This window comes from Grampus griseus (assembly GCF_964374135.1).
Source record: "Grampus griseus genome assembly, chromosome: 4".
In the NCBI taxonomy this organism is placed as follows: Eukaryota; Metazoa; Chordata; class Mammalia; order Artiodactyla; family Delphinidae; genus Grampus; species Grampus griseus.
The window spans coordinates 73,807,583-73,821,318 of NC_138997.1; the positions used below are offsets into that span (position 1 = coordinate 73,807,583).

Here is a 13,736-nt window from a genome sequence, read left to right on the forward strand (position 1 = left end):
ACAGCTGTTGATGGAAAGAGACTTGGATTTGGGTTAGGATGACTTGAGTTGAATTTCAGCTTTGACATTATTAGCTGTGTGAATCTTTAACTTTTTTAATTTAAAAATTTTTTTTATTGAAGTATAGTTCATTTACAATGTTGTGTTAGTTTCAGATGTACAACAAAGTGATTCAGTTATGTATGTGTGTGTGTGTTATATATATATATATTTTCAGATTCTTTTCCATTACAGATTATTACAAGATATTGAATATAGTTCCCTGTGCCATACAGTAGGTCCTTATTGTTTATCTATTTTATGTATAATAGTGTATATATGTTAATCCCAAATTCCTAATTTGTCCCTCCCCACCTTTTCCCCTTTGGTAACCATAAGTCTTTTATTTCTGTGTCTGTGAGTCTACTTCTGTTTTGTAAATAAGTTCATTTGTATCAATTATTTTTTAGATTCCACATGTAAGTGATATCATATATTTATTTTCCTCTGTCTGGCTTACTTCACTTATCATGATAATCTCTAGGTCCATCCATGTTGCTGCAAATGGCATTATTTCATTCTTTTTTTATGGCTGAGTAATTTTCCATTGTATCTATACTACATCCTCTTTATCCATGCCTCTGTTGTTGGATATTTAGGTTTAGCTGTGTGCATCTTGTGGGAAATTACTTAACCTTGTTTCCTCAGCTGTGAAACAGAGTAACTTGTGAGGAGGGCAAATGAGCCAATGTATGTGGAAGGGCCAAGAACAATGCCAGGAGTGTTACAGTTTTACAGTAAATATTGAGGACAAAAATATTCAGATAAAAGTGGGAGATATGACCATAAAAGGCTGGGATTTAAACTGTAGAGGTGGGAATAAACGATATCGTCTGGGAAAACAGCAACAAAATTTGACAGACCGGATGGCAGAAATGAAAAGGAAAACGTGTGAAGAGGCCAACCCTGCCATGACTTTCTTCCCAAACCACGGAAAAGGGCTGTGTACAGAGAACCCTCCTTTACAACCCCATCGAATTCTCAGGATGTGGAAGTAAGACAAATGTAGACGCCTCCACGAGGAAATCCTGTGAAGCAAATTCATGAGTTAAAATAAGTCAGTTTAGCTAAGTTAGGGCAAACCAACCATGCTCTGTTAAAATATTGCCTCCTGTTACAGTGGAATCTTTACCAGTAGTCCTTCAATTAAGTGTGAAATCATAAATAGGAAGTCAGAAAGGTTACCAAGTTTTCCTGTTAGGTTATTAGACAAAAGATAGCAAAGTACTTTAGAAAGTTGATATTTCATGATTTTTAATTTAAGAAGATTTTTCCTGTCTAATAACACTATTATCTGTTATAATCATTATGGTTTAGATACTATTTTGCTTTTATTTAAAAATGATTTTTATTTGATTTTAATGGATTTTTAAAAGAACCCATTGTTGAAATAAATTCTGTGTAAGTCAGAAGTTTCTTAAGTTAATTTTACATTAAAAAAAAGCATATAAGAAACTAATTTCTAACTCCACATTACCTAATTCCAGAAGTAGACAACACAGAATTTATCATAATTTCCAAATGAACATAAGGAAAGCTCTTAAAACAGACCCATCTTTCCTTCCTAATTACTGCATCTAGAAGTATTAGCAATGTGATATGAGTAGAGAAAGCCCCAGTTTGATCTAGAAACTACTGAGTCAGATTAAGAAAACAAAACAAAAAATCAAAAACTCATCTTCTCAAATGCAAGCAGCATTTTATTTTTTCATATTTAATTTTTTTCTGAAATTGGGACCTATCTTGTAATCAGTGCATACTCTGAAAATTTGTTATTAAATCGTGCCTTATTAGTAGTGCTGTTTTAGAATTTAAGAGCTAATTAGAATAAATATTTCTGCTTCACCAGAAATCCATTGAATCAGGAAGCAATTTTGCTCTTCAGATCTGTTTCTAACTTCTCCTCCCCAAGTTCCCCAATTTAAAGTAACTATTATTTAAAAGACACATTATGATGTCTATAGGAATGCTATGGTTAATTACATCTACTGTATTTTTTATACATTCTTATGTAGCAACCCTGACTTCTAATTTCTATTAGACTCAGTAGTAAATTCTCAGGGAAGAAAAACAAACATTCCACCCTTTTCTTTACCCTATGAAAACCAAATTAGAGGGAGCAGCAACAAATGAGTCCATTTCCAAAAGTGCCCTTCCCTTTCCCCTCAGAGAAATGACTCTGCCTGGTGCCCAGCATGTAGCTGACTTATGAAAACTCATTTGCCCCTCGTGAGAATGTGTACAAATACAAAACTAGAGTTACATGTTTCAAAGACAATGGAACATTCTGGGAAAAAAGAATATTTGACACACAGGTTGAGACAGTAGGAATGATAGGAAATTTACACAGTTACTTGAATATAAAAGGCCTGAAATCAAGAGTCTTAAAGAGTAATTCCCTTTTATATTTGTTGGCTGTTAGCAAATTCTCAGCTAAGTTTGTTGAACCTTTCTGCCCAGATTCAAGTGTTTTGGTCATTCTGTGTTACATGCAATTATGATTCTGTCTTTGTAGTAATTTTTCTCTACCACTCGTTAAGTACCCTGTTTTGTTTTTTTTTTTTTTTACATCTTTATTGGAGTATAATTGCTTTACAATGTTGTTAGTTTCTGCTGTATAACAGAGTGAATCAGCTATATGTATACATATGTCCCTATATCCCCTCCCTCTTGTGTCTCCCTCCCACCCTCCCTATCCCACCCCTCTAGGTGGACACAAAGCACCAACCTGATCTCCCTGTGCTATGCGGCTGCTTCCCACTAGCTGTCTATTTTACATTTGGTAGTGTATATATGTCAATGCTTCTCTCTCAGTTTTTAACCCTTCTGCCAGTCCAGACCTTAGATATCATTCAACCAGCAAATCAAGTTCTTCCTCTTCATTAAATCTTCCCTGATCGTTCACTCTACATTGAATTCTTGCTCTTGAATTCCTTTGGCATTTGCTCTGCTACTGACAGCTGCGGTATAGTGGGAAGAATGTTGTCCTAAGAGGTGGAGGACACATGTATCAGTCCTGCTTCTATTACTGACTGGGTGTCCGTCTGCAAATCACTTTTTAAAAAAATTAATTAATTTATCTTTGGCTGCACAGGCTTTCTCTAGTGGCTGCGAGCGGGGGCTACTCTTCACTGTGGTGCGCGGGCTTATTGTGGTGGCTTCTCTTGTTGCAGAGCACGGGCTCTAGGCACACAGGCTTCAGTAGTTGCAGTGCGTGGGCTCAATAGTTGTGGCTCTCGGGCTCTAGAGCACAGGCTCAGTAGTTGTGGTGCACGGGCTTAGTTGATCTGCGGCATGTGGTATCCTCCTGGACCAGGGATTGAACCCGTGTCCCCTGCATTGGCAGGTGGATTCTTAACCACTGTGCCACCAGGGTAGTCCCTGCAAATCACTTTTTGTCTGTCTCCCTGGCTACCTATTTGTCTACCCATCCCGTCCATCCATCCATCACCTTTCTATCTACCTACATACATATGAGAGCCTTAGTTTCTTCATTTATAATGAGAGATTATAATCCTAATAAGAGTGGTTTGGAAAACTTTAGAAAACCATTTTATAAATATAAGACATTATTATTTTTGTCCATACCAATTATTTTGAGACATATTTTAAGGTTTCAGACTATTATTTTGTCATTTTCTCTTTTCCCAAGGGAATTTGCTATTAGGAAATCTCTTCTGTGCAACTCACACTGCCATGAACATAGTATAGCCAACCAAAATATGATTTTCCTCATTATCATGTATTTTTCAAATGCTCTCTCGGTGTTGTGTTTTCTTTGCCTCGGTGGGGTAAATGAGCCTTTTGGTCATCTCACCAAATATGGTTTATAATCAAGTGTATAAACCCCAAAGCTGATGACCCCTAAAGAAAATAATGCAATGTAAAATGAATGATAATGTGATCAGAATACATGGTATATTATCTATGAATTTAAATACAGACTATGTGATATATCACTATGTGCTTTTTAGCCTCTTCCTTTCATGGGCCATTAGGAATTAACTTCTTAAAGAACTGTTTTTCACATCATAACCCCCATTGCATTAGCTTAGGGTGGCTCCAAATGGAAATTTCTCAGAAAGTATAGCTTTGAAGATCTGGAATTTCCACATAATAGCTGTGCACTCCTGGGCAGATGTCTTAGGGTTTCTGATATTGAATTTCCTCATGTGTAATATAGATATGATATCACTTTACTGGGTTGTGAAAATGAGATAATTCTGAACTAGGAGATCTGAGTACCTGTTGTGGTGCCTGGCACAAGCTTGATTTGTAATAAATGTTTTCTTGATACTGAATTCTTCATGAATGATTTCATATTTTTGTTGGAGATAAATTTACTCTTAGCTCCTCTAAGCAAGCTTTTCTGCTTATAGCACAATACATATAATTGTGTCATTTTGAAGTCTACTCTCTATACCTTCTTCCAGCCTCTAATGCTCCCCAAACTGAAATGCATTCTAACTTCCCTCCTAAAAGATTTGAGTGTCATACTTGTGAAACTTGCCCCGAACTCCCCACCTTGGCCCTCATGCAAAGCTGAATTCATGTTTATGTCTATCTGTGTTCTATATACAGATTTTAATCTGGATTTTTCTTCTTTTCTGATTCTTTTATTTCCCATTTTGTATTATGAGTTTGATGAGGTCCAAAAAAATGTCATGCCCTTAAGCTTTTGGCCAACCATGCAAATTTATGGCATGAAGGAGAAGGAAAGGCCATGGAGGTGGTAATGCTCGGGAGAGCCAGCTTGGAAGAAAATGAGGTCAGAGTCTCTGAGCTGACCCTAAACATGGGCAGGGTTGGAAATCCTTGAATAATCGTGTATTTTTAAAGACAGGATCATGGTATACATATTGTTTTGTGATTTGCAATTTTTATTTATTATAAGTCTCATTCTATGTGATTAATAGTCTTCTAAGGCATCTTTCATGTAGCTGAGCATTCTGTTGTTTGTTCCATAATATTTTAAACCAGTTCCCTTTGTTGAATGTTTAGGTGATTGCTATCTTTTAAAAAGTATAAACTGTGCAGAGATGAAGATCCCTGTAGATAAATCCATGTGCACAACCATGATTAATTCCTTATAAATTTTTAGAAATATTACAGTGTCAAAGGCTATGCATGTTTAAAATATTTGTTTGATACATATTGCCCTTCCCAGCTGTGATCCAGAATAGTGATTGCCCATTGGCTAGGTGTGAGAGTGTATTTTTCCACACATTTTCCCAGCACACAGATGCTATCCCTTTGTGAGTATTGGCAGCTTGATTTCATGACCACACACACACACACACACACACACACACACACACACTTTTTTCTTGCTTTCTGTTTAAAAAATTTATTTTTATACAATTTTTAAAGGTTACACTCCATTTATAGTTACTATAAAATATTGGTTATATTTCCTGTATTATACAATACAGACGTGGTGTATATATATATATATATATACACCACATCTTTATTCATTCATCTGTTGATGGACACTTAGGTTGCTTCCATATCTTGGCAATTATAAATAATGCTGCTATGTATGTATGTGCCTTACTGTATATCTATAATCATTCTGACTTACAGAATATATTTTATTGTATGAACACATTAGTCTATCATATCAAATGAGTTTATAAATATATAATTCTGATGTGTCTTTTCCTAAACATAATTGTCTTGCCTTCTCAGGTGCCTGCATGAACATCACTCACAGCCAGTGTCAGATGCTGCCCTACCACACCACGCTGACACCTCTCCTCTCTATTGTCAAAAACATGGAAATGGAGAAGTTCCTCAAGTTCTTCATGTACCTCCATCGCCTTGGTTGCTATCAACACATCATGCTTTTTGGCTGCAGCCTTGCCTTCCCCGAGTGCGTCGGTGATGGTGATGACAGGTATTTTGGAATGAAAAGCATTCAGTGATAAGAGTCAGTGGTAGCAGAAGTGTCTGAGAAGAACAAAATCATCCCGAGCTACCCACTTTTATTTTGGTTGTTGTTAAAGGAAAAAAAAAATCCCACACCAGTTGTAATCCTTTTGAAGTAGACATTTTTGGGAAGTCTGGGATAATTTGATTTATGGGAAGAAATCATTCAGGCTATTAGATGGAGGTTATCAGCTGGGGTAGTCAGTAGCTGTTTCGCTGAGGGTCTGGTAGAAGACAGCACACTCCAAGGGCGATGGAAAAGATTTTTTTGGAGAGACGATTTATGGCGGTGTGGGCAGGGTTAAGAGAACAAGTAAGGATGAGAGGCATCAGGGTCTCATGATAATGCGATGCAGTTCCACTACTCAAGACTTGAAAGAGGCAAAGAGCAGGCAGACCTGGAAAAAGCTGTAGTTGTGGGCAGGGGGTCTCCCGACAAGCCAAGTTCTGTGACTCGAGGCAGAGGGGCACAGCCACTGCCAGCCCTTCAGTCCTGCAGGGAGAGAGAAGAAGGAATAGATGCCCTGACCTCACTCTCCTCTTGCCCTCTCCTCTGCCAGGGCCTCCTACCGACTGAACTCACCCACAACAATTGGGCAAGGGTGAGCAATTGATATGAGTGCAATAGATGAGATCCAAAATCTCATCCCAATATCATCAGTTCAGAAGTCCCAAATCTCATCTAAATCAGGTACGGGTGAGATGCTGGGTGATTCTTACGGTCCACACTGGAGCCCAGAGCAGGGTGAGGAGGGTGAAGGGTAGATGCAGAGCGACAAACAGAGACTGTCCAGCACAATATCGAATAGGATTAGAAAGAATTTTCTTTTTTGGGAGGGTGGGGGAGAACATGTGAGTCAGTGTACTTGTGTATGTGTCTTGTAAGCTCATTTCTTTTTTTTTAAAATTGAGGTATAATTGACATATAACATTATATTAGTCTCAGGTGTACAACCTAAAGATACAATGTATGTGTATATTGTGAAGTGATCACTACAATAGGTCTAGTTAACATCCATCACCACACAGTTACAAATTTTTTTTCTTGTGATGAGAACTTTTGAGATCTCTCTTAACTTTCAAATATACAACATGTTTTTTATTTTTTTACTGCGGTACGTGGGCCTCTCACTGCTGTGGCCTCTTCCGTTGTGGAGCACAGGCTCCGGACGCTCAGGATCAGTGGCCATGGCTCACGGGCCTAGCCACTCCGCGGCATGCGGGATCTTCCCGGACTGGGGCACGAACCCATGTCCCCTGCATCGGCAGGTGGACTCTCAACCACTGCACCACCAGGGAAGCCCAACAATATGGTATTATTAACCATAGTCACCATGCTGTACATTACATCTCCATGACTTATTTATTTTATAACTAGAAGTTTGTACCTTTGAACGCATTCCCACCTTTTTGAAGTAATACAATTTCAATATTATATTATATTGAAATAATGTAATTTCGATATTATATTATATTGAAGTAATAATTTTCAGTGAGAGTAAATCAATAAAAGTATGTTATGGAATATCTGAATTAGTAAGTATACAGTTTTTTAAAATTTCAAAGCACTGTTAAGTACATAATCATATATAACATCAATTATTTTCTGAATTAAAATGTTAGAAAGTTTTCAGAGTAGTAATGAGAAAATGAATTGCATTTTTAAGTACAGATAGGTTCCATGTTATTTGTACTAATTTAATGTACAAAGAAAGTTTTGAATAGACAAAGGTTTTTATTATTATTTTTAACATCTTTATTGGAGTATAATTGCTTTACAATGGTGTGTTCGTTTCTGCTTTATAACACAGTGAATCAGTTATACATATACATATGTTCCCATATCTCTTCCCTCTTGCGTCTCCCTCCCTCCCACCCTCCCTATCCCACCCCTCCAGGCGGTCACAAAGCACCGAGCTGATCTCTCTGTGCTATGTGGCTGCTTCCCACTAGCTATCTATTTTACGTTTGGTAGTGTATATATGTCCATGCCACTCTCTCACTTTGTCCCAGCTTACCCTTCGCCCTCCCCATATCCTCATGTCCATTCTCTAGTAGGTCTGCATCTTTATTCCCGGCTTGCCTCTAGGTTCTTCATGACCTTTTTTTTTTTTTTTTTTAGATTCCATATATATGTGTTAGCATACAGTATTTGTTTTTCTCTTTCTGACTTACTTCACTATCATCTCACACTGGTCAGAATGGCCATCATCAAAAAATCTACAAACAATAAATGCTGGAGAGGGTGTGGAGAAAAGCGAACCCTCTTGCACTGTTGGTGGGAATGTAAATTGATACAGCCACTATGGAGAACAATATGGAGGTTCCTTAAAAAACTAAAAATAGAACTGCCATACGACCCAGCAATCCCACTACTGGGCATATGCCCTGAGAAAACCATAATTCAAAAAGAGTCATGTACCAAAATGTTCATTGCAGCTCTATTTACAATAGCCAGGACATGGAAGCAACCTAAGTGTCCATCAACAGATGACTGGATAAAGAAGATGTGGCACATATATACAATGGACTATTACTCAGCCATAAAAAGAAATGAAATTGAGTTATTTGTAGTGTGGTGGATGGACCTAGAGAAGGTTTTTATTATTTTAACTGGAAAAAACCTACATTGCCGTAAAATAAAAACTGAGTAGAAAAGAAACAATAGATTCTGATTTGTAGAAGTAAGTATAGAAGCACTATTAACAGACACCACATTCAGGAAAATGTTTCCCCTGAAAGAATCATTTGCAGAGGGTACTTTCATGGTAAAGAGAGAAACTCTGTTAGATCTTTCCGAAGAGTCAAACTACGGCATGGTAGTAGAGAGGCCCTTTATGTTCCTAGAACAGTGGCATTATAGCGTGATGATTGTCTTAATTTTCTAGGGCGGCCATAACTAATTACTACAAGCTGGGTGGCTTAAACAGAAATTTATTATCTCACAGTTCTAGAAGCTAGAAGTCCAAAGTCTGGTGGGGACTGTGCCAGGGGTCCCGGGGAGAGGCTCACTTCCTTTCTTTGCCAGTTTCCTTCCAGTGGTTTCAGTCACTCTTGACTTGTGGCCACATCACTCCAGTCTCTGCCTCTATCTTCACATGGCCTTCTCGTCTGTGTGCGTCTGCTCTTGTGAGGACACTTGTCAGTGGATTTAGGGCCCATCCAGATAACCCAAGATGATCTCATCATCACAAGGTCTTTAACTTAATTACAGCCACAAAGACCATTTTTCCAAATAAGGTCACATTCACAGGTTCCTGAGGTTAGGACATAGACGTGCCTTTTGGGGGTCGCCATTCAATACACAGGCTCTGGAGCTGCGTGTCTCAGCCCACTCATCTGTAAAATGGAGATAATCATTGTGCTTTACAAAGTTCACATGAGGATTAAATGAAGTGCAGGGGTTTTTATGAAGAGCTCAGTAAATGTCAGCAATAGCTATCAGTGAATTGGAAAGGAGGGGCAGTACTAATGACATTGAGAGCACAGAGTATTTCTAACATATGCTAAATATTGAAGGATTCTGGAAAAAATGTAGGATACTACATGGATTAAAAGAAAATTAGGTAGAATACTTAAGGCTGCTGGAGTTGGATTCCATTTCTCCCTAATTTCAAACAATTTCACTTATATCTCTTTGCTTTAATTTCTCTATGGACTCAGGAGTGTGTATATATACTTATATAAATTTACATACTTATATAAAAGAGTTTCTCTCTTTAACATGAAAGTTCTTTCTTTACCATGAAATTTATATATACTGATATAAATTTCATATAAGACAATGAAAGAGAGTGCATTCAGCCTCCAGGGGACTCTTAACTCATTTTGATCATCCTTTTTCTGATAATTCAATCTCTACTCTCAGCTAAATCAGTTGTAAAATTCTAGTTAAGTTGCCCAGAGTCTTCAGGGTACTTTTAGGTAAAATTGTTTTTCTCCTGACCTGGTTCATCCTGAGAAATGCTCTCATAGGAGAGTTTTCCATTTTCTGTTACAGTGGGTAATAATTTATAGTCAATTTTCAGGTATCATTCAGGGACTTGTCCTACATTTTATTACATTCATTATTATATTTAATTTTATGATTGTACTTTCAGACCAGTGCTTCCTGCTTTCATTTAGCATGTGCATGAGATCTGCAAGCTAAATTTAATAAGTAAAATAAGTTCAGAAAGGTAAAATGTATTGTAGAAAGTAATTCTTATATTTTTATATATCAAACATTTTTTTCTTATATTTCACTATTTTGGATCATTTGTTCTACTCATTTTCTCTACTACTCTACTATTCAAATAATAGAGAATTGCTTATATTCCATCCTAGAGAAAATAGGTACTTAATAACATTTAGACTTTAATCTAAAAAGGTAGAGTGGGGCTTCCCTGGTGGCGCAGTGGTCTGCCGATGCAGGGGACGTGGGTTCGTGCCCCGGTCCAGGAGGATCCCATATGCCGCGGAGCGGCTGGGCCCGTGAGCCATGGCCACTGAGCCTGCGCTTCCGGAGCCTGTGCTCCGCAACGGGAGAGGCCGCAACAGTGAGAGGCCCGCGTACCGCCAAAAAAAAAAAAAAAAAAAAAGAAAAAAGGTAGAGTGGGATGTATAAGTAGTATGGTTTTTAACCTGTCCCTTTGAGACCTCAACTGTACTCAACTATATTATATAACAATGAACTTTAACAGTTTCATTAAACAGTTTCATTAAGTGTTTCATTTATTAAAAAATAAGTGTGTGTATCATGGACTATAATACAGGATAATTAAAGGATATCTTATAATACAGGATAATCCGTAACTATATTGATTCAATGAAATATAACTCAAAATATAGAGATTTGACTGATAAACAATTCAGGTAGCCCTAAAAATATGTGGGCTAGAATGAATAGCTTAAAAATATCAGCATGTAGGTAGAGAAAGATGAACAATTCCTAGGCCAGGAGAATAACAGATGTTTCTGGATGACTTTTTTTTTTTTTTTTTTTTTTTGCGGTACGCGGGCCTCTCACTGTTGTGGCCTCTCCTGTTGCGGAGCACAGGCTCTGGACGCGCAGGCTCAGCGGCCATGGCTCACAGGCCCAGCCGCTCTGCGGCATGTGGGATCTTCCCAGACCGGGACACGAACCCGTGTTCCTTGTATTGGCAGGCGGAATCTCAACCGCTGCGCCACCAGGGAAGCCCCTGGATGACTTTTGGATACACTTAAAATCTCTGTGTTTGGAAGAGGAAGCAAACATTGCAGCCACATGCTTTTGATATGTAGCTATCACCCTTTCCCTCTGGGTTGAAATAATAGGTCTATGAATTTATCAAAGCTGAAGCGGGGTTAACTGGCCTGAGAGGTCCCGCCTTGGCTTTGCTTCTGGAAGACACCCAGGAGATATTGCTGATCATCATCACCCTACTCACATCCTCTAATACTTTGCAGAGAAACTTTGCTCATGAAATAAATCGTTAACATTTAAAAATGGATGTGTTTTCTATTGGTTTTTTTCCTCTGGAGTGTTGATTTGACCCTAGGTGCTTAGCAGATATTCTTAACATCTGTAGACATGAAATAAAAAATTCTTATCTAGTGCTTGCTTTGGGAGCATGTATACTAAATTGGAACAATACAGTGAAGATTAGTGTGGTCCCAATGCAAGGATGACATGCAGATTTGTGAAGTGTTCCATATTTTTTGATTTTTGACTAAGATAACTCATATTAAAGCATTTAGCACAATACCTGGATCATCACGTCCTGATCAAAGTTTAGCTAATACATCTATTTTGAGGTCAGTATTTCTCATGCAGGACCTAATTGAACTTGTCCAAAAAAAGATGAGATATGTCACGTTCTGCTATCCACTTTTTAGTCAAGAAAATAGATAAATTATCTGAAAAAAATTCTTTATCTAGCTAAATTAGAGATTAAAGATTATATCTCAAACCTGGGATTTACCGGACAGTTTTCTGTCATGTACTCAATCCCTATAGGATTGTGGAAGAGGTTGAGTGAGGTTCTTCAAATGAACTTCTTCAAAAGCGCTATGCTTTTCCCCAAATAATTATGTTCACTGGAGCCTAGAGAAATTAATCTGGTAAATGCAGAGAATGCACTTGAAAGTTTGGGGGGCAGATGAAACCTGATTCAAACCACAGCTCTGCCAATTGCCAATTATAAGACCTTGGGCACTTCAGTTGGCCTTCCTGACCTTCAGTTTCCTCATCTGTTTAATTAAAGTGATAATACCCTCTTCATAGGGTTGGTTTGTGTGTATTAAACAGAATGATTTATACAGTGCTCATATATGCTCTGCACTCTCTAGCACACAGTAACTTCTCCATAAGTAGTATTGTTATAAACAATAAGTAAATTATTATTAAATATAAATAGTACTATTATTGATATGGTAGTCAGAGATGGTGTGTGAGTTTCTGGGAGGGTATAAACTTCATCACCTCTTTCAGAGATGCAAGATTTGCATATTTTTCTCATACTTTTCATCTTCTAATCCATTTTCCACTTAGCTGTCAACATTATGATATAAAAACACAATTAGCACTGCCGTACGTTATTACATGAAAGTTGTTAAAGAGAGTAGATCCTAAGAATTCTCATCACAAGGAAAAATATTTTTTTCTATTTCTTTAATTTTGTATCTGTATGAGATGATGGATATTTTCTAAACCTATTGTGGTCATCATTAGCTGTACATCCTAAACTTACACAGTGCTGTATGTCAGTTATGTCTAAATAAAACTGAAAGGGAAAAAAAATAAAAGCACAAATTAGATGATGTCACTCCCCTGCCTCTACCCATTCAAGGGCTTTCTCTTAGACTTAGATTATAAGCTGAACTTTTTGCCATGGCTTTTGAAACCTTCCTTGCTTCTCTGGTGTCATCAACCCTGCCACAGCTGCACTGACCTTTCTCAAAAATGCCCACCTTTCCCCAGCTTCCTTTTCACATGCTGTTCCCTTTGCCAGGATGGATCTATCCCCTTGATCTATGCCCTCTGTTCAAAAGACATCTCTGTGGAGATATATTCTCTGATCACCCTCGGTAGTTCTGTTATCTTACACTGCAGCAAGGCTGTGTCCCTTTTTGCTTGTCTGTATGTTGTCTGTCTTACTTTATAAGCACCACAATGGCAGAGAACTTACTGACTTTGCACACTGTTGTATACCCAGTGTTCAGAGCAGTGCCCAACACATAGTAGGTGCTCAATAAATATTTGTTGGAATAAATGGATCAATAAATAAACTCTTCCATTAGGGAGCTCCCCTAAATGTCTAGGTAAATGGGAGTTCAAACTCCATTGATAATGGTTGTGCATTGCTTTGTATAATTGATACGTTCCTGAAAACTCATGCATAAATCAAATTCTATATGTGTGTTAAATAATTACAACTTTAAATTGAGTTGGATGGTATTCCCAGAGATGATTTAACTTCCTTCTGAGTGAGCATCCGTTGGCAGAACAACCAGCTAAAGTACATTAACTTGTTCTTGTTCATTTCTGTCAAAATCCTGGATCTAATAGAGGAGGAAACACTAGATTGTTCTTGAGGATTGTCTTGGTGGTTCAGTGCTTTTGTTTTAATACTGACTCATATGCATCAGTTAAAAAGACTTTAGGTCAACTGTAGTTGAAAATCTTAGATGTAAGGTTCATGTACAGAGCAGAAACAAAACAGTGATAAACATGTTTAAAGAAAAATGACCAGGATAGTGGTTCAGAATCTGTTCATGTGAAGAATAGTTGGGGGACCTGGAGATGT

General features: G+C 37.7%; 1 protein-coding gene across 1 annotated transcript in view; it reads left to right on the forward strand.

The window, feature by feature from the left end:
* Positions 1-13,736, forward strand: part of CORIN (corin, serine peptidase) — a gene marked incomplete at both ends in the record, with an annotated part of 252,263 nt that overhangs the window by 73,162 nt on the left and 165,365 nt on the right. The window contains 1 exon segment of the mRNA XM_082653606.1: positions 5,731-5,938. Coding sequence (XP_082509732.1) covers positions 5,731-5,938 — 208 coding nt within the window.